At 41.2% G+C, this 27,430-nt stretch overlaps 2 protein-coding genes across 2 annotated transcripts; one reads left to right on the top strand and one right to left on the bottom strand.

Moving 5' to 3' along the window:
* The first annotated feature begins 3,018 nt into the window (after window positions 1-3,018).
* LOC119656539 (zinc finger protein 512B-like) lies at window positions 3,019-3,973 on the top strand. The gene is made up of 2 exons (XM_038062888.1): window positions 3,019-3,177; window positions 3,252-3,973. Exons 1-2 carry the CDS (start codon window positions 3,172-3,174, stop codon window positions 3,840-3,842), a joined length of 597 nt encoding a protein of 198 aa, XP_037918816.1. The 5' UTR covers window positions 3,019-3,171; the 3' UTR covers window positions 3,843-3,973.
* Window positions 3,974-25,726: 21,753 nt separating this feature from the next.
* On the bottom strand, window positions 25,727-27,135 carry LOC119661793 (glycine-rich cell wall structural protein 1-like). The gene is made up of 2 exons (XM_038071278.1): window positions 26,984-27,135; window positions 25,727-26,892 (listed from the first exon to the last, which is right to left on the bottom strand). The coding sequence occupies exons 1-2, from the start codon at window positions 26,993-26,995 to the stop codon at window positions 25,861-25,863; spliced, it is 1,044 nt and encodes a 347-aa protein (XP_037927206.1). The 5' UTR covers window positions 26,996-27,135; the 3' UTR covers window positions 25,727-25,860.
* Window positions 27,136-27,430: the final 295 nt, after the last annotated feature.

Here is a 27,430-nt window from a genome sequence, read left to right as displayed (position 1 = left end):
AAGATAATTTCTTTTCATCACCGCCCATGCTAGGCTGAACTTCACAGGACTTGCCATGGTATTGACGTTCAACAGTCTCACGCTCGGTAATACTCGCAGGACATTCTATTCGTTCATCGAGCAGTTTTTACGTTTTCGCAGACGGCCAAGATGGTCTTTTGAAATGTGACCGATGCCCTGAGTAGCGGAAGTGAATAGAGTATTTTAGATAGCCGTCTAATCATTGTCTCAAGGGCGCTCCAAGTCTCTATTCTAGACCCAGAATTTCTGAGTTCTCAATCCACTAATTTGTTCCCCGTCTGGCATCTTAGTCTTCCCAGTGTTCTTTTTCTTCTGTAGATACCTTGCGCCAATTGACGTCTGCTTGATCTAGATGAAGACAATTTATACATCTCAGGTTGTTCCTAATATTGTGTAAGTCAGCAGCTGGGTGGATACATTCATTTAATTCATTTTTTCTGAAGCTAGCTCTAGAGGGTCATTGATGGTAAAAAATCTCGAGGGTGATTCTGCTGCTTTTATCTGGCACACTTATTGTTTAATCGGAATATTCTATATAAAGTATTGCCCTGACTATGTTATCACAGGCGGATTGAGACTTGCAACTGATGGTCATATTCCAACAGGTTTTCCATCAATCGCGCAAATAGAAAAACTGAACAATTGCTGATTTGTCTTTTTTCGGCGTGTTCAGTTGGGAAGACGTTCCATTCATCGCTATTCGAGTTATTGAGCATACCTGGGGGAGAAGTAGATGATATATTTATCCGACTCTGCAGTTTCCTTTGTAAGGGCACCGACATTAATGAGATTGATATTTCGAAATTTGCCTCTTAACTGCAGAAAACCGGTTATTTTTTGAAAGCGGATAACAGAGCGTGTTATTTGTTAGCTTACTAAGAAACCTACTTCGAACACATGGTTTACTGGATATATCGTTTAGTGGCTCTTCTCTAGGCTACCATTCCCTGTCCATCGCATTACTGTTAACAGTGTGGCAGCAGCCTTATAATGGAACAAGGTATTGACCAGCAGCAGTTATTTGATCTTTTTCCCATCGCTATAAGCTCCACCCAGTCCGAAGTCACTTTGCGACTTCGTAGCAATTGTTCGTCGTTTACAGTTGTCACCCCTATCTAAACCCCAACCCGGAGGACCAGCCGAAAGAATTAGGCGCCTCTGGCCTGAAAGCTAAACTACCCTATCCTCGTCGGCATCGGATTAGCAACACATTAAGAATCGATGCAATACAATGGAATCCACTATTCTAGTTGGCACAGTCCAATAGTGTGTAGAAATAATGTAAGCTTCTCGACGAAGTCCTGAAGGGACTTAAGGGATATTTCATTGAATCTATTTAAGTAAACCGATAATGATGGTGCGTAAGTGCAGTTGACGCGCTATAGCTGATTTAGGGGCCAATGGTAATCACAGAATATTTCCGAATAGCCATTCTCTAGTATTTACTTCAAATAAAGACAACAGAATTCAATTAACACATCGGAGCACAAGTGAAGTCTTAGCAGAGAAGAAAGTTAATTTGAGGCTACCGGATTATTTCGTTTTACAAGTCCGCATTTAATCCAAGAATATATATCAATATATCTTTCGTGTTGGACACTTCCGGCCCCATTTGCGTGTTATTATCCAAAGCAGTTTAGAGCAACAATTTCCTTGATTGTTTGGGATGAATTGCCTGTCCAAAGAAGTGATGGCGAGGCAATTTTTGCTTCTGGTACTGGAAGCCATCAAGGCACTATTTGGAATAGGGATTTTGATTTACCTTTCCGATTCTTTATGTCGCAAAGGGTATAAACACAGTTTCTCCTTTCTTGTGTTACCTGATCTGATTTTTCGCAGAGATTGTACTTTAGCTTCATTATTATAACTCATAGCGGGACATGCACAAAAACATATACAAATATCCAAGACCTAGCCAGGATTCGAACCCAAGCAGGAGGTCGAGAAACCGACTCTCAACCTACTTGGCCATCGCACTCAATGAAATAGTCACCATGACTCCAATATTGAGTAGAGCAAAATAAGAAGGTTAGGCAATCCAATCGATGTAAATGATCGATGGGTTTGGCTAAAAGCGAAATGAACTAATTTTTGTTTATGGGCAGTTTTTTCGATTTGGTTGTAAGATATGAAAAATAGTGTCCCGAGGAAAGCAATGAATGGCGTTCTTAGCATTATTAGTTTGCCCAAAAATATTTACAAGAAATTAGAGTTAAGTTTGGGCTAGAATGGGAGTCTGATTTTGTATGATAACTCGGTTAAATGAAAAATTTCACATCGATTTTTAGTTCAATGCTAAAAATATGTCAACAGCTTCAACCTCTTTATTACACTTTGTACACTACGCTCAACGTCTCGTTAGTTCTGGTCCAATTGTAACCGAAAGGAAATCACATTTCGATGCTTCTTTTCACCAATTAATTAGACTCTGTAGAAGGTAACAATCTTAGCAAACGTTAGTACCACTGTTCACCAATTATCGTCAGCTCATAGAGCAGCTAATTGTCCAACTGATCGATGCTCTCCCCTAGACTATTCTAATGCCCATCGCAAAACCACTATGGCTACGACGATACCAATCTTCTGCGAGACTCTTGTATGACTGCGACGGTAGTTAGCGTGCTTGTGAAGTAATATTACAACCGAACGCCGTAATGAACCGTATTGCATAAACCATTTTACTATATGAATGAATGAATGGCTAAAGAGCATGTGCGCACAGCACGGGGTGTGCGGGCACCTCGAACATGTTACAAGAAGTCTATATTGGCTCTTTCAGACCGGGTTATCTTTCCGAGACCTCTAGCCAGCTAAGTTTTCTTTGGCAATAGCATGAGAAGTTTCGGATGGAAAAACAAAGCCCGATCGCAGAAGGTTGTTTAAGCAAACAACACGGGACCCAGAAGCGATCTATCGGCGCCGGTCCCCCCTTTCTGTGACTCTTGTGCAGATTTTCTGAAAATGAATATTAGTATGTCGAAGGATTTTCTTGCTGCACCTAGATGGGGGTTACCACGGAGTACTGGCGCGCATTAAGGTATACACCAAATCCGCAATATGTTTTTGATATAAAAGCTAACGGACACTATCGGTATAGCATCAGTTCAATTTCATTCCAACTCTTAAGAATACACAATCAGTTCCTCCAGCATGAAGGTACTAGTGTGCAACCTCGAATCAGATGGAGTACATTCTTCTATTGGACTAATCCTAATTTTTGTTTCCCACAGGGTGCTTTCATTGTCTTCTGCTTGTCAGTAGCCTTAGTATCTGCCGCTTCCGTTTCGAAGGGTGCAGAAAAGAAAGCTGCCGATAGCACTGCTGATAAGAAACAAGACAAACGTGGACTTATCGACTTCGGGTATGGATACGGTCATGGAGGCATTCTGGAGCATTCCGGGCTGGAATTGGGTCATGGCATCGGCTATGGTCATGGTATTGGCTTAGGTCATGAAGTGCACGTAACCAAGACTGTTGGATTACCATATCCAGTGCCAGTTGAGAAGCCTGTTCCAGTTGTCGTTGAAAGAAAGGTTCCAGTTGTTGTAGAAAAACACGTGCCCGTCCATATTGACCGACCAGTACCTTATCCAGTGAAAGTCCCAGTTAAGGTGCCAGTTATCCAGAAGGTTGGAATTCCAATCCCAAAACCATACCCAGTGGAGGTTCCAAAGCCATACCCAGTCCACGTATCGCACCCCGTCATCGTTGAGAAGCAAGTCCCAGTTCTATTGAAATCCCACGACTATGGAATCCCCTCAATCGGACTTGACTTCCATGGCTTAGGACACGGATTTGGACATGGACATTACCACCATTAACTCGACTAACATCCAAATATTTAAAACGTTCGTTTGTGATTATATATATTCTCTTTATTTTGTATAAAAAATATGACGAAAACCAAGCCTGTATTTTATACTAGTTGAAAATAAAAACTTTGTAAATAAAGGAAACCATTGGGTTTAGTTTTTCCATAACAATTTGGCCAATTACCTGCTTATTTAGTGGATGGAACGTCCTTCTGGTATGTTCTTGGTTCGCTTCGCCTAATGGCCACTAGCTCATGCAATCGATGAAGGTTGACTGGGTTTTGTGTGTAACGGAAGCAGTGCGTATAGTAATTAGCTTGAACGGTACTGTGTGCACATGGATGTATGATATACTACACGCATGGCAAAGATACATTATCTTTAATAACAGAAATCGTTGCGGATGGAACGTTGCCGGCAAGGTCGCAACCAACATATCTCTTTGTCACGAACAGCGCATATGCTGACCTCAGTCCTTGTTGAGCATGATTGACCTATTTTCCGGATGGTGAATGCAACAGGAGCGTGATCTTGTTTATGCGATGAAAGCGAAATCTAATCTGCAAGATACGTGAGCATAGTTCGTGAACTATTGCCAGCACAATAGAATTCTACCTTGCAATTATGCAAATTTCCAGTTGTTTTTATTCCGAAGTAGCAAATTGGGGAGTGCTGAACTGGGTTCCGCTGTCGAACTCAATTTAATGCAACACTTCACGGTATTTCCTAGCAATGCGCTCCCAAATTCATCCAATTGAAAAGGTCTCAATTGCAAGGCTTGCATCATGCGATAAACGAGACATGTCCGCTTGCATACGTGCAAATAATTTCGTTTGATTTTCCTGGCCAACAATCAATTAATCTGCAACGAGCATAAGAAACGTGTTTTTGCGGAGTGCTCAGATAGCACGGTGCATTTCCCAATCGTTGCATGGTTTAATTCGATGCTATCGATCAACAGTTGTCGCCGGTGCTTTGTGTGGATATTGGTCAGTCTCTGCGGCATGGATCCTTTTCCTATTTACGAGCGTGAGTGCATTGCATGTAGGAATCTATTTACATATTCCAATAGATACAGATTTGTTACGGTTATCCGGCTAGACCTAGACAGGTGGAAGGTAATTTACTCTGCAACTTTGATCGCAACCGATAACTATCTAATTGTTGATCTGGTTACGTTTTTCTGTGTACGTAATTAATAGTTTGATGCCCTTGAGGAACTGGAACGAATTTCCGCAATAAATGCATTTCAGTAGATGACGCTTGTCAATGCGGCGCAGATAAAACGGAAAGCAAACTAGGTTTGAAAAAGTGCTTTATTTAACGAGTACAACCTTTGCATACATAAAGATAACTGCGGAGCCGGAGAAAATATTATAGATTGCAGAGACTTGCAGATCATGGCGATATTATTATAATTTCTTTTGACATGTTTTGCACATTTGAGTACTTTCGGTTCAGAGCATTTACTAGTATTTAATATTAGGAAAATTTTTGCAGTTTCTCCATATGTATCTAGATTAACAACAAACAAACAACTCGAATTAAACCAAAAATATGTGCCAGTAACTTTGTGACTTTCCGTTTCATTATAATGTGATTCATATTTTTTCCTTTTATTAAGTTACGAGTTCCAAATGCTAAGATTTAGATGTACATAACTCCTTTCAGGTTAGTGAATCCTGAGTCAGAAATATAACATTGGTGGAAATTAAAGACTGGTATTTTCTTAGTAATGCCTAAATAAATATTTTTCTGCATATACATAGTGTTTGCTTACTCGTCTTTACTAACATAATGGAAATCGAAAAGATAAGGGCATTCAGTCACAATATAATTACAACAAACAAGTCGGGAAACCGGAAGCTAAGCACTTCAAGTATGAAAGGTTTTGTGTATTGCTTATATAAGGATATTTGATTGAGCATTTGTCCCATTTGTAGTCGTATCATTTATGCATTTGGTTTTTGAGACCAATCATTATAGTATGATACTGCCATTCATTCAAGTCTGAGAATACAATAAATTTACACAAAAGTGATAACTTTGACCTGCAAAACTTGATGATTCTAGGATAAATTAAGGAACGATTTTCAGTCAATTTCTAAAATATGTACTTTTAATGAATATGGTATTATAATATAATATTAACTTTATTCATTTTATTCAAACAGGTACTGGTGTGGGAAGTATTTTGAAGCCTAGATACCATGTGCGTAGACCACCATTTTTACAGGTATTTAGGTTGGGTAGTTTCTGAGAACACCTCCCCTTTGGAACCAATCATCATTATCAACGGCGCAACAACCGGTATCCGGTCTAAGGGACTCCAGACATTCCGGTTTTGCGCCGAAGTCCACCAATTCGATATCCCTAATAGCTGTCTGACGTCCTGACCTACGCCATCGCTCCATCTCAGGCAGGGTCTGCCACGTCTTCTTTTTCTACCATAGATATTGCCCTTATAGACTTTCCGGGCTGAATCATCCTCATCCATACGGAGTAAGTAACCCGCCCAAAGTAACCTATTGAGCCGGATTTTATCCACACCTTGGCGGTCATGGTATCGCTCAAAGATTTCGTCGTTATGTAGACTACGGAATCGTATATTCTCATGAAGGGGCCAAACATTCTTCGGAGGATTCTTCTCGTGAACGCGGCCAAGAGTTTAGAATCTTTCTTGCTAAGAACCCAAGTCTCCGAGGAATACATGAGGACTGGCAAGATCATAGTCTTGTACAGTAAGAGCTTTGACCCTATGGTGAGACATTTCGAGCGGAACAGTTTTTGTAAGCTGAAATAGGCTCTGTTGGCTGCCAACAACCGTGCGCGGATTTCATCATCGTAGTTGTTATCGGTTGTGATTTTCGACCCTAGATAGGAGAAATTATCAACGTTCTCACAGTTGTAGTCTCTTATCTTTATTCTTCCCGTTTGAGCAGTGCGGTTTGATTTGTTGGTTGGTTGGTTTTTGGTGCTGACGTTGCCATCATATACTTCATCTTGCCTTCATTGATGTGCAGCCCAAGATCTCGCGCCGCCTACTCGATCTGGATGAAGGCAGTTTGTACGTCTCGGGTCGTTCTTCCCATGATGTCGATATCATCAGCGTAGACCAGTAGTTGGGTGGACTTAAAGAGGATCGTACCTCTTGCATTTACCTCAGCATCACGGATCACTTTCTTGAGGTCCAGGATAGAGAGGACGCATGATAGAGCATCCCTTTGTCGTAGACCGTTGTTGATGTCGAATGGTCTTGAGAGTGGTCAGCCATAACAATTTCCCCAGGATACCCTGGCTATGCCATCATAGGCGGCTTTAAAGTCAATGAAGAGATAGTGCAAGTGATGTCCATATTCCAACAGTTTTTCCAGAGAGGGAAAAAGAGAACATCTGATCTGTTGCTGATTTGCCTGGAGTGAAGCCTCATTGGTATGGGTCAATGATGTTCTGGGCATATGGGGCTATCCGACCTAGCAAGATAGACGAAAATATCTTATAGATGGTACCCAGCAACGCGATACCTCCCCTTTTATGTATGAGGCAGATAATGCCTCGTTGCCAATCGTCAGGGTTGATTCGTTCTCCCACAGCTTGAGTACAAGTTGATGAACCACTTGGTGTAATTGGTCGCCTCCATATTTAACCAATTCGGCTGTAATTCCATCGGCTCCTGGCGACTTATAATTTTTAAGTCAATGAATTGCACGGACTGTTTCTTCTATACTTGGTGGTGCCATACTGCCGTCGTTTTCGGTTGGCGGGACCTCTAAGTCGCCGATGCTCTGGTTGTTTACTAGTTCATCAAAGTACTCAACCCATCGCTCCAATATGCATATTCTGTCGGAAATCAGATTTCCATCTTTGTCTCGGCAGGATGAACATCAAGGTATGTAAGGCTTCATCCTGCTGGTTTGTTGGTAAAACTTCCGCGCCTGGTGCGATTGCTCCCTGTACTTTTCTAGTTCACAGATTTGTTGGTTCTCACAGGCTTCCGTTTCCGTCTGTGAAGTCGCGTCTCCGTTCGATGGAGTTTCTTGGTAAGGCTCTGTGCGTGCTTCCTTTTACCGTCTGTCAAGTTGCTTCTCCGCTCGACGGAGTTCGTGATGAGTATCCGGGCGTGTATGCGCCCTTTGAGAATGCAACATTACTCGGTATGCGGCATTCTTCCGTTCCGTTGCTAGCTTGCATTCATCGCCAAACCAGCCGTTCCGACTCTTTTTGCGGCTGGGGCCGTGTTTATGATAACGTTCTTGAGGTGATTATGAAGATCATTTGTTGATGATTCATCTCCAGGATCTCTGTTGATTGCGGTTATTGTGGTATCCATTTCCCTCTTATAGGTGTTGCAGAGGGTGTGTTGTGAATGGCTTGTATTATTAAGTAGAAACGGCTTGATTGCACTGACTGCCTTTATTATATATATTATTTTTTTTTATTTAAAAAACAGAAAAAAAACAAAAAATGGTCCTTAGAGTGAATGAATTATTTATTATCTTATATGCGTACTTCAGTAGCAACTTGCTGCCTTCAATAGTGGGTTATAAAGCTAAATACTAATATGTTGTTATATTTTTACCTATACCTAATTCTTAATCCTAAAAGCTGTGTAATTATACTACCCTAAAAAGTTCAGGGAATTAATTTGAAGAGCCGGGGATGGGCTCCAAAATCAGTGAAACTGACGTAAGGGTCAAGCTTTGCCTGCTTGAACTCTTTCAGTGTTTCCACCTCGTCCATTACATGCCCTTCTTCTACTATGTGTTCCGCAATGGATGATCTTGTCTCTCTGTCTCGTAGGCGCCAGACAGCTTTTAGATATATAAAATTGGTAGACTATGGCGCAAGAGTTCCTAGAGTCCCTTATTATGGTAGGCCTAGACTGGATACAGGTTGTTGCGCCGTCATGATGGTGATGATTTTGCATGTGTGAAAACCCCCTTAAACTCAGCGTGGAACTACGTTACTCACTGAATGCTATGGGATTTACAGGTCCCATTTTTCTACCAAATTTCTTATCAATAAGAGTAACTAATTCTGAGATAATACGTGTGACCTACAGATGGATCTGTAGATAGACAGAAAGGCATATTTTATTTTACAAAAAACCTTGAAAAACGTCGAAATAAAAGCGTGAAGCATTAAATTTTTGGGTATGCACGGCTTCGCCGCACGTATATAATTTCATTCGCTTTTTCCTGTGTTGAACTGACTGCTAGTATGCAACATTTTTTCGCTATATTACTTTACTTCGTCCGAGACTTAGAAAATAACTATATGTTCTTTGATGCTGTGATAGTAGTTTCACTTCCCCCATTATCATCCAGGCCGCAAAAAATGGAATGGAGCAGAAGTTTGAATAAAAGCCGTGTTCATATATGCGATATGTTTATTTAAACCCAATATCGATCCTGCTTCTCATTGTGGCGTCCAGAAAGTGAGAGCTGTGAGTAGACTGCCTCTTCTACCGAGTGACTCATTTACTTAACCCGCACTTGGAGTGAAAGGAAAGGTAATTAAAAGTTATAATTACAGACAAGCGTCTGGAAGTGATTTGTACCGCCACAGCACTCCCCTGCTAGTGATTGAACGCAAGGAAATTACCATGGTTCAGCTGGCTGTGCCGTGACGCCAGCTGTGAATCTGTGGTCTTGTGATTGTTAAATTATTGAAGGAAATCTAACCTGTCTCCAAGATTTCTTTGGGTTTGCCACTTCAGGTTGTTTTTCGGATATCTTTCCCGGGAGTTGGCATTTCCCCGGGGACTTCCTGTTGTGGGTCCGAGATTAGACATATACCTGCTCGTTATTGGACTGCTGCAGTTGCGCCGAGTTCTTCCTTCCAAACTGTGCGAATGCCTAGTTGCACGGCAGGCAATGCTTCCGTTCAGCAGCTATTGTGACATATGATATTTGCTTTGAGCTGACGGTGAAAACGCTCAACCATGCCATTAACAGCCGAATGGTATGATGGAGTTGTGATATGGGTTGCACCAATTGGGTTACTGAGTTCTTGAAACAACCTCGATCTAAACTATCTTCCTAGATCCGCGGTGATTCGAAACTGAACTTGGAGATACATGTGTCAAGGCACGTTCTAGCAATTTAAATTTCTCCTTGATCGGGGATTGGTGCTACTTCCAGGCAATCTGAGAAACGGTTTACCATGGTCAGGTAGTAGCGTTGCCTCTCACAATAAGGCATAACGATAAGATCCAGGTCAGCGTGCTCAAATCTAGAGGATGGTGACGCAAAGATCCAGACTAGTGCAGTCACAAGAAGAGACACTTTTGATCGCTGACAATTATTGCAAACCACGCGTCCTATTACTATAATCGGTTTTGATTGATAGTCAAACATACCTCTGTGTTCCCAGTTTAACGGTGGTGTTTGTTCCTGAGTGGGATAAATAGTGTGAGCTATTCAAAATAGTTTTTCGGAATAGGTGAATGATGCAAGGTCGGATGGTATCAGTGGATACATCACACCATAGCTTCCATCTGACACCCGGAACCTGGAATTGCTTTAGTGGAAGCCCTGCGTTTCCATTTTGTAGCATTTTGAGCTTTTCGCCCGCGGATTGATCGATAATTGATTAATTGAAATAATTAAAACTTGATGTTTATTTTTTTCGTTGGTGTAAATATTTATTCTTGCAAATACCGATATTTCGGGAACCACTTGTTCCCTTCATCAGTGCTAACAAGTTTGCGTGCTGGATACCGGTGGTAAACTTGATGGTCAAATTGACGTGACGATTCGTTCTTTTGGTGGACCGAACATTCTTGAAAAGAAAGTCAGTGGTTGCCAGAAACAATTAATCCACTATTGGAGGACTGTTCCAATCACAAAGTCAGATGCATTGCAGAAAATGGTCAAAGGTGCGTGAGATTTCATCGTCTTTTCCAATGCAGTTTTGGAAGCTTCAAAAACTGCGGTAGATTCGCTTGTCCAGTTGATTGGTGAATTTCCTTTAATTTGACCGTGAAGAATCTCGTTGAGTGGTGCCTATACTGCTGCTACTCTGGATATGAGCCTTTTATAAAAATTTAACATACCCAACAATGCTTTAATGTGCTTCACGTTAATTGGTTGCGGGTATGATTGGATCGCTTTGACTTTGATTGACAAGGGACGTGTCCCCTTCTTTAAGATTCTAAGAAACTAACCTTATGTCGACCAAAAACGCATTTACTTGATTTCTCGCGCGCCACATTGTTTAAACATTTGGAACAGAGTTCTTAGGTGGCTGGCGTGCTTTTCACGTGAAGATGAAACAACTAATATGTCATCGACGTAGGCATAGCAGAAGTCTAAACCTCCCAAAGCCTCGCATTCCGTAGGCCGGATGTCATAAACGAAGCTCGTAAAGGCCGGACGGTGTTGTGATGGCAGTCGTTGGTATATCTTCTTCAACTACCGGGATCTGGCTAAGTGCTCTTACTAGGTATGTTGTTGAAAAGATAATTTTGCCATAGAGCATTTGGGCGAAATCTTGGATGTTCCAAACTGGGTACTTGTCGGTGGAATTCCAAGCATTAAGTGCACAATAATTTCCGCACGGTCTCCACTCATTGTTCTTTTTAAGCACCATATGCAAGGCTGCAGACCACGAACTATTTAATGAACGCCCCAATCCTAGTTGGATTATGGTATTGAATTCCTCTTTGTATTGTGCCATCTCTCATTGGCATGTAAGGTGAGTTGTTGAATCGCGAAGACAACCGTGTTGAAGATCTGGAAGGAGTCCGTGATGTGCTAAAAATCTGCTCCAAGTATAGGGAACGTCCAATATAACAAATCTCCCTGGTAAATCCCGTCGAAGGCCGAGGCTGAGTGTACGGTTAGGGATTCCGTATATGGCGATTACTGTTCCGTTGGTAGCTGAAAGAAATTTTGAGTGTGGGCAAATGCATATATCGGCGCCTGTGTCTATGAGAAAAAATGTTCTCGTATTTTTTTCGAACATAAACATACGACATGAAGACGGTGAAACATTCTCCAGTGATACCAGCATACACCTTGGGGACGAAGAATTCCGGATCTGGGCTATAAATGCGATCGAGAATGAGACATTCGACGTTTACTTTTGAAAGAATTCTCGGGTTGGGACTCCTGTTTGGCCGTGTATAGCCCCGTTCGCAGATTTGCATGATAATTGCTGCTTCCGTTGAACTAGTTTCCGCTACTGAAGGCGAGAATGTTGTTTCCACAATACTCAACGAAAGCCCTAGACCTTATCAGTTATGTCGGCTGCAGTTTGTAGTGGCTGACCATTCATCGTCGCCATAATCGGTTGAAGAGCAGATGGCAGACGTCTCAACCATACACTTCTCATCAGTGGCTCTGGAACTATTATACCACCGGGACACCACAGGCGGCGGAAGAGTTGAGAGGGGTTTTTCGTTACCCATATAGGCGTCCTCCATGTGCTGTTTCATTTCCTCCTCCTGGCTGGCACTCGAACGCTTTACTAATTCCTCGCGTAAGCGGTTATATGAGCTGTCTGTCACAGACTGTGTAAGTATGGCGCGCTCACAAAGCTTGCCTACATGATTTTAAACCAAATATCAGGGTCATGGGGCCTGAAGTCTGGAAACTGGGTATCCAGTTTACCACGGTCGGAGTGGTATCCTTGTTTGCAGGCATGTTGCATGTTCTCGGCATTCTCGTTGTAACTGACTTTACGTTTACCTTGCACCCGGAAATTTTCCTTTTTAAATTCGTAGTCACCACTTTGGAAAATACAAACCCACGAGCGATGAAAGGTCTGGAAACCGGAAGCTGGACCCTTTAAGTATGCAAAGTTTTGTGTTTCTTTATGTGAGAAGCTCTAAAGTCCAATTTCGCCGTTAATATGAGTTCATTTGATGATGACGCAATAAATTCACATGAAATATAAAACTTTGACCTTCTATAGCTTTCTTCATAATTGCTTTCACAATTTCAGAACCGCGCTTTATATTGCTCGTTATACCAACCCCAATTTTGTTCTTCTATGATGAACTTAAGAAGGTTTCCGGGCAAGTTTCTAAAAAATGATAATATGCTATTATTAACTTTATTTTAGCAGCAGCAATGTATTTTGAGGCCTAGGTGATCTGTAATTTTTTTCAAATTTTTCGTTTGGATGGGTTTTAAAAATGAGACCTGCTTCACTTTTTGGGGCACAGATTTTAGGTTTAAAGACCTCCTTGTGTTTCAATATAAAAAATAAAATCTTTTTGGAAAAGTACCAATTGAGATCTTTCATTTGATATGATGATGATGTTGCTCCCCCGTTTCACTGATGCAATTCGTTGCACGTTCACAGACTTTGTATTCTCATAAAATTTTGCGACGATAGCTCCACGGACAGACAGATATTGAACCGATTTTGTTTCACACAAGACTGCAAAAAGGAGATTTGTCGGTCATATAGGTATCAAACAAAAAGACTTGCACTTCACAGAACGTGTTCAATGAATAATATCTGAAACATTTAATCCCTGCTGGTCAATCAAAGAATGGTGGAAATCGTGTCACATTTTGAAAGCCATTAGGAATATTGATCTTTCAAGGAAAGAAGCTACCGAATGAAACATAAACGGTAATTGGGAAAGTGGGCCAAAGTAACTATAAGTTATGAAAAGTGACCTTAACATTGGTGAATGATACCACGTAACTGATGAACGCAGGGGGACTAAGTGAAGTGTTAACGAAAGAGCAAAATATCATCGAACTATGCAATTGAATCCGGGGCGAGAAAACGGGATGCAGAGCAGGAAAATCCCGCGTTCCTGGAGTAACATCGCGGGCCCTATCCACAATCATTTTGAAGCAAGGTTTATTGCTGAGTTAAAATGGCTTAAACCTGATAAAGCAAAATGAAGTAGATTTGTAGAAAATTACGAAAGTGTAAAAAATTGTCAATAATGGAAGCTGTTACTTCGGGTAAAAAGGTTTTGTGTTCATCTTAAGTATGAAACTTTCAACGTATATTTTTCCATACATATATGGCTAAAAATCCAAAACTACAAAAAAATACTTACATATTACAGAAGTAGATATTATCCTCACCTTAAATAAACAAATATTCCCTATTACCGAATACTGTATTATAGATGCATGATGCTTTGATCGTACACATGTTTCCGATTTACTTCGTGCATAAAAGTATACAAAGGTACATATAAATTACATATATATATATATTGAATACTGCTTGTTCAATGTACACATATATTTACCTGATGAATTACATATACATATAAATACCTACATATGCCTGGCTTGAGTAATTAATATTGATATATCATCATCATCAACGACGCAACAACCGGTATCCGGTCTAGGCCTGTCTTAACAAGGAACTCCAGACATCCCGGTTTTGCGCCGAGGTCCACCAATTCAATATCCCTAAAAGCTGTCTGGCGGTACGCCATCGCTCCATCTCGGGCAGGACCTACTTTTTATTCTTTTTCTACCATAGATATTGCTCTTATAGACTTTTCGGCCTGGATCATCCTCATTCACGCGGATTAAGTGACCAGCCTACCGCAATCTGTTGAGCCGGATTTTATCCACAAACAGACGGTTGTGGTATCGCTCATAGATTTCGTCGTTAGGTTAGGGAATCTCGTCCATCCTCATGTAGGGGCCAAAAATTCGTCGGAGGATTCTTCCCTAGAACGCGGCTAAGAGTTCGCATTTTTTCCGAGGAGTGCAGAAGGACTGTCTAGCCAGACTGAGACTTTTAGAGCGGAACAGTTTTTGTAAGCTGAAATAGACTCTGTTGGTAGCGAAGAACCGTGAGCAGATTTCATCATCGTAGTTGTTATCGGTTGTGATTTTCGACCCAAAATGGGAGATATTTTCAACGGTCTCAAAGTGTTGATCTACTATCTTTATTCTTCCCTTTCGATCAATGCGATTCGTTGTTGTTCGTTCTTTGGTTTTTGGCGCTGACGTTGCCACCATGTACTTCGTCTTGTCTTCATTAATGTTCAACCCGAGATCTCGCGCGCCTACTCGATCTGGATGAAGGCAGACTGTACGTAGGCCAGTAGTTGGGTGGACGTATTTACGTCTGCATCGCGAATCACTTTCTCCAGGGCCAGGTTGAAGAGGACACATGATAGGGCATCCTGTTTTCTTAGACCGTCGTTGATGTTGAATGGTCTCGAGAGTGATCCTGTTGCTTTTATCTGGCCTCGCACATTGGTCAGGGTCAACCTAGCCAGTCTTATCAGTTTCGTCGGGATACCGAATTCTCTCATGGTCGTGTACAGTTTTACTCAGCAACGTGACACCTCTACACGCCTTTTTATGTATGGGGCAGATAATGTCTCGTTGCCATTCGTCCAACATTGAGTCGCTGTCCAACACGTTGAGCATCAGTTGATGAACTGCTTGGTGTAATTGATCGCCTCCACATTTAACCGAGTTGGCTGCAATTCCATCGGCTCTTGGCGACTTATGGCGGCTTCTTCTATGCTTCGTGGTGGCACCATTTGTCCGTCGTTTTCAGTTGGCGGGACCTCCAACTCGCCGATATTTTGATTGTTGAGCAGTTCATCAAAATACTCAACCCATCGCTTCAATATGCCCATTCTACCAGAAATCCGATTTTTCTCTTTTTCTTGGCAAGATGAACATCGAGGTGTATAAGGCTTCATCCTGCTGACTTGTTGGTAAAACTTCCGCGCCTGGTGCGGTTGCTCCTTGTGCTTTTCTAGTTCGCAGACCTGTTGATTCTCACAGGCTTCTTTCTTCCGTCTGTGAAGACGCTTCTCCGTTCGATGGAGTTCTTGGTAAGGCTCTGCGCGTGCCCGCGTTCTTTGAGAATGCAATATTACCCGGTATGCGGCATTCTTCCGTCCCGTTGCTAGCTTACATTCATCGTCAAACCAGCAGTTCCGACTTTTCTTGCGGTTGGGGCCAAGTAAATTTGTTACCGTATCAATGACAACGTTCTTCACGTAGTTGTGAAGATTATTTGTTGATGCTTCATCTCCAGGACATCTGTTGATTGCGGTTATTGCGGCATCCATTTCTCCCTTATAGGTGTTACGGAGGGCTGTGTTGTGGATGAATTCAGTATTCTCTCTTACCTGATTGTCAGAGGCGATTGCAGGTGGTGTTGTAATTCGAGCCCGGAGCACTATGCCTTCGCGATAGTGATCCGAGTCGACATTGGCCCGGCAGTTTGGTTGAAAGTGGTCCCGCTAACTGAATAATCCGCAGTCCGTTATCATTGGTATCCCTATGCAAGCTATGGGTGCCAACATATCGCCTGAATACGGCCCCTTCCTTATTTGACTGCTGAAATGCCTACGTATGATTTTGATATCATACTTGGGGCAGGCTTCGATGATCCCCTCGCCTCGTAGAAGGTATACTTCTCCGACTCTGCAGTCTCCTCTGTAGGGGCGTGAACGTTTATAAGGCTTATATTTCCAAATTTGCCTCGCCAACGCAGAGTGCATAGCCTTCCGCTTACATTTTCAAAGCCGATATCAACAGGTTCCATTTTTTGGCTGACTAAGAAACCTACTCCGAGCACATGGTTTATATATATGGTGTAGTGGCTATTCCCCGGGAAACCGGTCCTTGTTCAACACATTTCCTGCAACGCTATTACATCAGCCCTATATTTGGACAGGGTATCGGCTAGCTGCTTGGCAGTTCCCTCTCTGTACAGGAAGTGCATGTTCCGGGAGAAAATGCGCAAATAGTTATTCCGTTGTCGTTGCCTGGTTCGTCGTTGTGTCGTCAATCCAGTCCAAGGCCACTGTTGTGGCTTCGTAACAAGATGTTTTACGCGTAGGGTTGTTAGCCCTACCCAACCCTCAACCTGAAGAACCAGTACAATTTGTCCCGTTTTTAGGCGGGGACGCCTTCATTCTTCTTCGTCTACAGCTTTTCTGTAATAAAGAGCTGCCAGCGGTCACTACTACCAAGCTCTATCTTCACCTCCAAGTGAAGATAGAGTTTGGCAGTAGAGTTGTTGGAATTGGTTCAGCAGGCGATTCCCCGATTTTATGCTCTATCGCGCCAGCCCACGTTTCGCCCTGGGACCTATACTACACTGTGACCACCATTGATATTGATATATAAATAATTAAAAAACTAAAAAGAAAAGTTGGATTTCCTTCAAACTGTTCACAGTTATGCCTTCTGTTATCCTTTATGTAAATGCCAAATTTTATAGTTCTAGCATGAAATGAACGGGGGTTTCCGGTTAAATTTCTAAAATATGCTAATATACTAATATTAACTTTATTTGTACAGATATCGGAACGGGATGTATTTTGAGGCCAAGATTTCGATCAGATACACCTCTGTGACTCTTTTCAGATTTTTCGGTTAGATAGGTTCTAAGGTCGAGACCTGTTATACTTTTGGGCCATCATATTTTGAGCCCTCACTCCCGTAAGTTTCACCTGGCCAGCTTCGAAAAGTACTAATTGATTCCTTTCATATAACTCCCCACATGGCACCTTCTGTGAAAAAAAATTTTGCATCCTCCATTCACATGTATGGGGAGCCTCACTTCAACTTAACACAAAGTGGCGCCACTTACTGTATGTAAAGGAAACAACAGACCACATGCTCTCACCAATTTTCATGGCAATAGGTTCAGTCGTTTCCGAATAAATCGGGTGTGCCAGACAGACAGACAGACAGCGGGCATCGATTTGATTCTAATAAGCCTTTGTTTCACATTAAACCTTAAAAAGGAACTTCAACCTAGAACTCCACGGGATCTACCTCTAAGTGATTAATTTATGCACTGTAAACTCTTCTTCACTGTTTATATTTTATTACGTTTACAACAAACTCCTTTTGTAGGGAAAATCACCAAGAAGAAAAAAACCATGATAAAATCACGAAAACCATCCCCCTACCCTTAACGAGGGTTTCGACTTACACGAATTCTTCAGAAACGCATTAAGCAGGATGTGTCTGTATTTTATACTCTATGATCAAAAGGTACCAGGCATTTAATTTAAACGAACCGCGCATGGCAGAAAATTAGAAAATTAATGAATATTATTTAAACAAAGATCGATCTGAGATATATTTTGAGGCCTAGATTTTACGTAGAGACACTAAACTAACTTTCATCAGATTTTGTTTTTACACAGTTGGATGAGTCGATTTGGGTACTTGGCAAGACAATACGCCTACTCAAAATAAACCGAGTTGCACGTTGTGCACAGGGACTCTGCATCACCAGCTACGACGGTGAAATTCTGAGTTAGTGAGTTCGAAAGAGGCCGTACCAGTGTAAGTGACGTAGGACGTCCAGGAATATTGGAACCACCATTGGTAATAAAATTGCTTATTTAATTCATTGAAAAATTGCATGTTTTTAAGATTTTTTTTTGTGGTTACAGTTCCCACTTTATAATGAAACATTTGAAATTTAATTTAGTTTAAAATTGAAATCGTGGCAGCGGACCTCTGGAGGTACTTCTGGGAATAATTGTTTTGCCGTGTACACGATATCTCGCACTAGAATTATCTGAAACGAGGTAACACTGGAAGGATTTTTTTGTCGATTTGTCAATTTTTCGTAACGATATTTGCTAAAACCGGTTAATTTAAACAAGTTAAGAACTAGTAAGTATATAGGTAAGTATATATATAGTAAGTATATAACAAAACAAAAAATTCCTGGAGAGTTATGTGAATAATTACTGTACGAAATTTCAAAACGATTGGCACAGTAAATTTTGAGTTAAGGCATACACGGACTTGAAAAATAGCAAGTTTCAAAGCAGCAATTTAAAGTTTTGTACACTAAAAAATCCGACCGGATGTTCAAAAACTCATAACTTCGTCAGTTTTACTCCGATCGACTTGAAATGACACAATATTCTTGAGATGTTATGCATTCAACAAAAAATGTTTTAAATAACGTTGAGAACACACAATCCCATGTCGCTAGCAAGAGAAGGTGTCTTCTCGGTTTTTCGCCTTGTTCCCATGTCTTACTGGGATCTAGGCGAGTCAATCGAAGCCGTTATTATTAATGATCATGGGCTTGGTCCATTCCATCAACTTCAATGTTCAGGCCAATCTTAACTATTGAGTTGTCATCAGCGAAAATCACATGAACATAACATCGAAATTGCCTCTCTCCTAATTTTTCTTCGATAGATTCAACTCCAATATTCCGTTATCAAAAACTCTGTTTTATTCAAATTCAATCACAGACTGTCTCGTATGAAGCGATCATCTCACTTTTTGAGTCGAGACAAGCTTCGTTATGAGAACCTTAGAAAATATCAGCAGAGTGTATCTCGCCGGGTGTTTCGCATGACAATTGAACAAATGGATCACGGTATAATAATTTAACTCAGCGTACAAACTCCGCTGACACCAGTTGTTATTCCAATGCGTAACAGATCAGTTGGCCCTCTCCAAGTCCAGCACTACAATGTAGAAGATGTACTTGATGTAGAAATCTTGGACCACAATCAATTGTATTCTCTTCGTCAAGTTTCCAATAAAAAGACAATCCTTCAACAAACTACATCAGGCTACCGACATGGGATATAATAAATTCTCTTTCAATATGCAGAGTAGGAGATGGGCTCCCATGACAAATATATTGGGTTGGGGAAAAAGAAATCTCGTATTTTATCAATAGATGGCGACACTTAAACATATCTTGTGTTGAACTTACCGCACCGGGTCATACTATACGGCGATTTAAAGATGAAAATCTGTGCTACAAGCGTCTCTTTGACAGTGTTCTGATCGTACGTTTCAATCTCAAGTTACAGCGCGTCAAAGATGGAGTCCACCAAGTAAGAAATTCGTCATATTTTACGTTTTTACTACCTGAGAGGTAAAAATGCAATGAAGGCGGCCGAAAAAATTTGTGTAGTTGATGGGTCCGATACTGTAACGATTCGCACAGCACAGCGTTGGTTGGATCGATTTCGTCCTGGTGTAGTGGATGTCGAAGGTACATCCCGTACTGGTAGGCCAATCGTCGAAATCATCCAAGTAGGCCGGCATGTGAGCACTCGCTCGATTGGCCAGGAACTGGGTATAGACCATAAAACCGTTTGGAATCATTTGCAGAAGATTGGATTCCAAAAAAAGCTGGATGTTTGGGTGGCACACGAGTTGACGCAAAAAAATCTCTTGGACCAAATCAACGCCTGCGATGCATTGCTGAAACGGAACGAATTCAACCCATTTTCGAAGCGGATGGTGACTGGTGATGAAAAGTGGATCACGTACGACAACCTCAAGCGAAAAAGATCGAAAAGAAGCACGGCGGGCCGACCCAAACCATCTTCAAACACAGATTGAGGGCCAGGAGGGTTTTGCTGTGTGCTTAGTGGGATTGGAAGGGAATCATCCACTATGAACTGCTCAACTATGGCCAGAGCCTTAATTTGGTCCTCTACTGTGAGCAACTCGACCGTTTGAAGCAGGCGATTGACCAGAAGCGGCCAGAATTGGTCAATAGGAATGGTGTTGTGTTCCACCAGGACAACGCTCGGCTTCTTTGATGACCCGGGAGTGATTACCATCTCTTCCGGTCCATACAAAACGCTCTTGGTGCTATTAAGTTCGCCTCAAAAGAGGCTTGCGAAAACTGACTGTCTGAGTTTTTTTCAAATAAGGAGGGGGGTTTTATAAGGGGTGGATAATGAAGTTGCCTTCTAAACGGCAAAAAGTTTGCGAACAAAACGGCGCATATTTGACTTAAATCGGATAATTCTAAGTATGTTGAATAAAGCGTCAAATTTCGATCACAAATACGACATTTCTTTTTCCCCAACCCAATATGTAATTTCAATTGATTAGCCCCTCGGCCTCGTTACCGCGGGTTCAAATCATTAAATGAAAAATACAACACGAATAAAAGACAATGTACATGTCCTACACTATAAGTCCCTGTTGAATCAGGATCTCAATATTTCGATAGTTAATGATCTTTCGAGGTACCTGTGTTTCGCACTGTTCTCGGCGTAATAAGCCACTCGCTAATTTATTGAGTGTGAAGTAGTCGGCTGGGTCGACAATTGTTAATTAAATGTCAATACCAAATTTCAAGTACATCCTGGGGTCATAGTTATCGCTGAAGCTTGACGCCTCGGGTACAAAGGTGTTGTGTTCATATTATTGAGGAACTTTGGATGCACGTTTTTCTTTTCGCACTTAGCTAAAAATTCAAAATATTCCTGCCTATATTTATAAACTTGAACATATACCTACGTAACATACAACCTTAAATATTAAGTTTGTACGCAGCCAATAATGTAAATGCATTTATCAGGTCAAACTACTCACTTTCGTGTGATATTGATATTTAGTGTTTTGGATTGCAGCAAATTTACACGGACTATTTTAACTACTCCTACTATTTTGACTAAGCTTCGGGATATCATGTTTCATACTGTAGTCTCTATTACTGATATTTTTTATAACTCAAGGATAAACCTAAGAGGGGGTGTCTGATTAATTTCATAAAAACAAACATATTATTAACTTAATTTGTAGTAGACATCGGTATGCAAGCCTGCATACAATAGAAAAAAGAATTCCATGACTTTTTTCAGATTTTTCAGTGGGTAGTTTCTGAGAATGGTTCTATTATTAGAAATGATCGCTTTCCAGCCCCCGCGCTCTCAAATTTTCCAACAAATGTCAAAAGTAAGACCGGCTACTAATCGAGACTTACGTTTGATATCCCACATGATTATATTTGCTGTAAAAAGATGTCCAGCCTCCTTTGCATGTATGGGGGTCCCAACTCGTAGGAGGATGTGACACATTACATATGTGGGTGTTCACAATTTCCACTTTCTCACCAAGTCTCGTGTAAATCGGTGCAGCCATTTCTGACAAAAGTGTGCTTTATAGATAAGCACCTTAAAAACCCTGGAAAAGAAAAACTAAAATCCTCCCTTGGTTCATGTAAGTTCATTTTATATGATGAGTGGAGTGCGATGAATTCAAGTGAATTACAAAATTTTGACCTTCTAAAACTTTATTAGTAATAGTAATTCCTTCAAACTTTCCAGAATTGCGTCTTATATTAACACTTTTACTGATTTTGAACTTCTAGGATTAACATAAGGGAACTTTTCGCATAAATGTATAAAATATGGTGATATTCTATTACAAACTTTATTTGAGGAGATATTGGAATTGGATGTATTTTGAGGCCCAAATTTCATATGGATGCACCATTTTGAGTTTTTCTAGATTTCTTGGTTAGAGAGGTTCTGAAAACAAGACCTGTTACATTTTTTGGGGCATAGATTTTGGGCACTCACTCCCGTATCTTTCACCCAGTATCAGAAATAAGCCTAATTTCGAAAAGTACTAATCGAACCCTTTCATTTGATGCTCCTCATGACATTCTAGGAAAAAAATGTAAACCCACTGTCGCATGTATGGGAAGTCCCCCTAAATCCCAAAGCAAGACTCACAAATCGGTTGTGATAAACAAACAAACAGGCAGACATTGAATCGATTTTAATAAGCCACCGAATGATATGCCAATATACTCAATAATCCAACGGGAAAAATCTATAGAAAAAACAGACTTTACAGACCCTGCCTCAAATAGAGCGTTGCCATCGACCATGATGCTAGGCAACTGTGTACGGATAACGTCTCGACGCAAAACCGAAATATTTTGAGTTCCTTATTAACCCTTAAATACAGATGTCCGGTATTTTTTACCGGTAGGCAGTTCAAGTTTTGCGATTTACATGAATCCCCACTGCTTACGCACTCAGACGTCTATATACGTCCGCAACGCTTAGTTTATACTACTACATTTGAAATTTCGCTGTTTTATTTCTATTCAATAATCGTAACCGGTAACAATTACCACTGGTCTATGTTTACGTATTTTTTTTAATTCGTGCAATAATAAAACTGGCTAACAAATGATATTTTTAAGGTTTTGTGTAAAACAAAACCTTATTAAAATCGATTCAATGTCTGTCTGTCTGTCTGTCTGTCAGACGCATTTTTCTCCAAAACGGCTGAGCCGATCCGAACAAAACTTGGTGGACAGATGGGAACTATGAAATCCCACGCATACAGCGAGTGGCATAAATTTAGGTGGAGTTTAAACGGGGGTCCCCATACAGGATTCAACGGATATAGTTGTGTAGGGTATCAAAGGTCTCGGTTTGTACTTTCCGAAACTGATATTAGTTTTGGCATAAATTGCAAAGTGCGTGAGTAAGGAGTCAAAATGTACGCACTTGAAGTGAGACAGGACTCATTTTCGGAAACTATCCAACCTAAAAATCCAAAAAAAATCAGGTTGGTGCGCCTAGAGAAATCTAGGCCTCAAAATATGTCCCATTCCGATATCTGCTCAAATAAACTTACTAATAGTATATTACTACTTTTTAGAAATTTACTGAAAAACCCCTCTTAGATTCATCTTAGGATTTCCGAATTTGGTATTAGCATAGAGGACAATATTTCGTATATACGTAAGTTTCGTGGAAATCTGGCAATCAGCATCAATATTATAGAAGTTCAAACTTAGCAATTTCGTGCTAATTAACAGCATTCCAAGCCATACAAATCAGACGTTGAGGTCATAATTAACGAGAATAATTGACATTCGAGTAAAATATTAAAATTCCATTCAAGAAGAATCTAATTCTCCCTAGCCCTTTTTAAGGTTTTGTTTGTAAAACAAAACCTTATTAAAATCGGTTTATCGTCTGTCTGTCTGTCCGTCTGTCTGTCTCTTTGTCTGTCTGTCCGTCACACGCATTTTTCTCGGAGACGGTTGTAGTGATTGGCACCCAATTTGGTAGAAAGGTGGAAACTGTGAACACTCATGCATATAGTGAGTTACATCCTTTTACGACGAATTTAAGAGAGAATCCCCATACATGCAAAGGGAGGATGTACATTTTTTTTCTTCAAATATAGTCATGTGGGGTATCAAATTAAAGATCTCGATTAGTACTTTTCGAAGCCAGTCTTAGTTTTGACATTTGTTGAAAAGGTGGGGGTGCGGGGGGTTGAAAGTGGTCATTTTTTTAACGAACCCATTTTCAGAAACTACCAAACCGAAAAATCTGAAAAAAATCAGGGGGCTGTCACTATATGGTGCCTACGCTCCGAAATACCCTCCATACCGATACCTGTTCAAATAAAGTTAATAATAGTACATTACTATAATTTTTAGTAATTGACAGGAAAACCCCCCTTAAGTTCACCCTGAAATCACAAAATTTTGCAACAATATAGGCTACAGCATAGGGCATGATCCTGCTTCGAGACAATGAATGTCAATATCACTTGAAAGTGGCTATTTTCACATAATATATGCATATTTTACGTGCTACATGCTAATGGGACAAATGCACACCCAAATCTCTTTATAAAAGAAATACACAAAACCTTTCATACCTGAAGCGTCTAGCTTCCGGTTTCCCGACTTGTTTATATTTAATGTTGGTTATTTATATTTGATGTTGGTTAAATTCTTAGCATTTGCTAACAATATTAAACTCAGAGTGTGAACCGTATGAGGTTGACTATTTCAATACAGTGCTTTCCATCAAAGGATTCATTTAAATTACTTTCAAAAAAGTAGAGGCCAATAGAATTTTTAACTATGTGACACGGAACTGTCAGGCTCATCGCTCCTCATATCTTCTTCTTTTTCTTCAGCCTTCAGTTCACAAGCGGGGTCGGCTCGTCATGATCGGTTTCGTCATTTTATTTTATCAAATTCCTGATCAGGATGTAATCGCGAGACCTTTAAATTCCCATCCAGTGTATCATGCGACCATTGTTTTGGCCGGCTATATGGTTGCTTACCATTGACTTCGATGTTCTGACCAATACTGGTTGTTGAATTCTCGTTAGCGTGAATTACATCACCACACCATCGAAAACGCCTCTCTCGCAGTTTTTCCACAATCGGTGGAAACCCATATCGATCTCGGATATTCTCATTTCAGACATGATCAAAACGTGTCGCGCCACCAGTGTAATGCAACATCTTCGTCCCCATTACCGCAAGACGCCGTTCATTGTCCTTTATAGTCGCCAACACTCAGAACTATAGAGAGCGGCAGACGGACGACATTGCGGTAAATTTTAGATTTGGGACGTGCGCTGATATGTCGATCACAAAGAACACCAGTTGGGGAATGCCACTTCATCCAGGTTGCGATAATGTGTGAAACAATTTCATTACGCAGTTTTCCATTGGCAGATAGCATTGACTCGAGATATTTAAATCGTTGAGTTCTGGCAATGGCTGTAATCTGCCCCTCCAGATATTTAAATCGCTGAGTTCTGGCAATGGCGGTAACCTGCCCAGAACTGAGCGATTTAAATATCTCGAGTCAATGCTATAAGCCAATGGAGAACTACGTTATGCTCCTCACATAGGGAAACACAAAACCTTTTATACCTGAAGCGTCAAGCTTCCGGTTTCCCGGCTTGTTTTAATATTGCTTTATGTTTTTGTTTTAGGATATGAAAATAGATGATGGAATTAATTCTGGAACTTCAAAGGGGGTTAAATTTTTGGACAATGTTTTTGAAGAAACTTTAGAAAAATGGGCAGAAGAGATTGATTCTGATAGAAGTGATTTAGATTCAGATAACGATTCTGAATCATCGGACCATGAATCAGAAATAAAAGCAGGCAATGAAGGTATTGAAATTCCCGACCCTAATGCTATCCATACCAGCTATTTATATGGTAAGAATTGCTTTAAATGAGTCATGATATTTTCAACAAAATGTTCGATTTTTTTCCTAATATTTGAGAGATGCGCCAAAACATCATTACCGGTAGTAGAATCAACGAGTGCACAAGTAAATGAATATGTCTAAGCCATGAAAGAGTTTCGGCGTTTTGAAATTCCCAAAAGATATGAATAAAATTTGAAATCAATTAATTTTTTGGACTATATTAGGTACAAATACTTATAGACAAAATAACAATAATTATCAACAAGAACTAGTAACGAGTCAACAAATAACTAACAATGTTAGCATCTACAGTTGCAGCCTTAATGATGTTCTTCAGCACCACTCGATGCGCCATGTTCAACGACACCGGCACTGCCTTCATAACCACCGGCACCAGCGCCAGCGCCAGCATCGCCAGCTACTTTGGCAACAATAACAGTGGCATGTCCTTCTTCAGCACCACCAGCGGAATGTCCGAAACCACCACCATATCCACCATCAGCACCGCCGTATCCACCATCAGCGCCGCCATATCCACCCTCAGCACCACTGTATCCACCACTAGCACCGCCGAATCCACCAATGTATCCACCACCAATTCCATGGCCAGCATCACCACCTAGGATTCCGCCACCGATTCCGTGTCCACCATCGGCTCCACCATATCCTCCTCCAATGGCTCCACCATATCCTCCTCCAATAGATCCACCATATCCTCCGCCAACAGATCCACCATATCCTCCGCCAATAGATCCACCATATCCTCCGCCAATAGATCCACTTGCTGAGTGGCCATATCCTCCTCCGATGCCTCCATATCCACCTTCAGCTCCAGAGCCTCCAAGATCACCACCATGGACTGGGACAGGTACTGGAACCTCTTCCTTGATTTTAACGATCTTTGGTACATGAACTGGGTATGGTTTTTCTACTGGCACTGGGTGTGGTACTGGATGTGGAACCTTGACTGGGTAGGGTACAGGAACCTTGACCGCAACAGTCTTAGTAATCCTGATAACTTTGGGTGGTAAATGAGCTTGTCCAACTACAGTTCCCAAATGTTGCAATTCGGCTTCATGAGCTTCTCCGCCACTGCCGCTTCCTCCATAGCCTCCACCGCCGCTTCCACCAAAGCCTCCGTGGCCACTTCCTCCAAAGCCACCGTGACCACTTCCTCCATAGCCTCCATGGCCACTTCCTCCAAAGCCTCCATGGCCACTTCCTCCAAAGCCGCTTCCACCGAATCCACCTCCGAAACCACCATGACCACCATATCCGCCACCTAGTAAATGTCCTGCTAGGACGGCTGGGGCTGCAACTGCAAACAAGGCAACCGCTACTGTAACAAAGGTCTAGAAGACCGAAAAATAACAAAGTTAGTTCCAGTTAATCCAATGTATCCACAATGCAAATCCAAGAAGGTAATCCAAGTGCAAGTCTTACTTTTGAGTTCATCTCGCCTTGTATAAAATGTCCCAACGAATGGCGGATAACGGAAGAGAGTAAACAATCAACTGATGCAGATTAAGAAACAAATTTAGTTTATATAGACCCGAGACCTTCACTTTGACCAACCAATTTGTTTAGCTCGCGATTGTTCCTCCACGCCATAACCGACGCCAGCATGAGCATCACCGTCGCCATCTTTCCTCCTTTCTTTGCTTTCTTTCCAAGCGGCAAATCTACGAAAATATAGCAGAAAAAAAAACATAATAAGTTGACTAATCGATAGCAACGATTTTTCTTTGTGTTAGCCTTCTCTTTCCTCCTCCTCCTCCTCGCCAGGTGTAAGAAAACAATCGGCGCCCATCCCAGGCTAAGCGGTTAGCTAACGACGAACACTATCGCCATCTCCCGGGTGATCGACTTTCCGTTTGCACTCCGCTCGCT

Source organism: Hermetia illucens, chromosome 1, assembly GCF_905115235.1.
Source record: "Hermetia illucens chromosome 1, iHerIll2.2.curated.20191125, whole genome shotgun sequence".
In the NCBI taxonomy this organism is placed as follows: Eukaryota; Metazoa; Arthropoda; class Insecta; order Diptera; family Stratiomyidae; genus Hermetia; species Hermetia illucens.
Note: the sequence above shows the minus strand (reverse complement) of the source record. Positions and strands in the feature narration are given on the sequence as shown.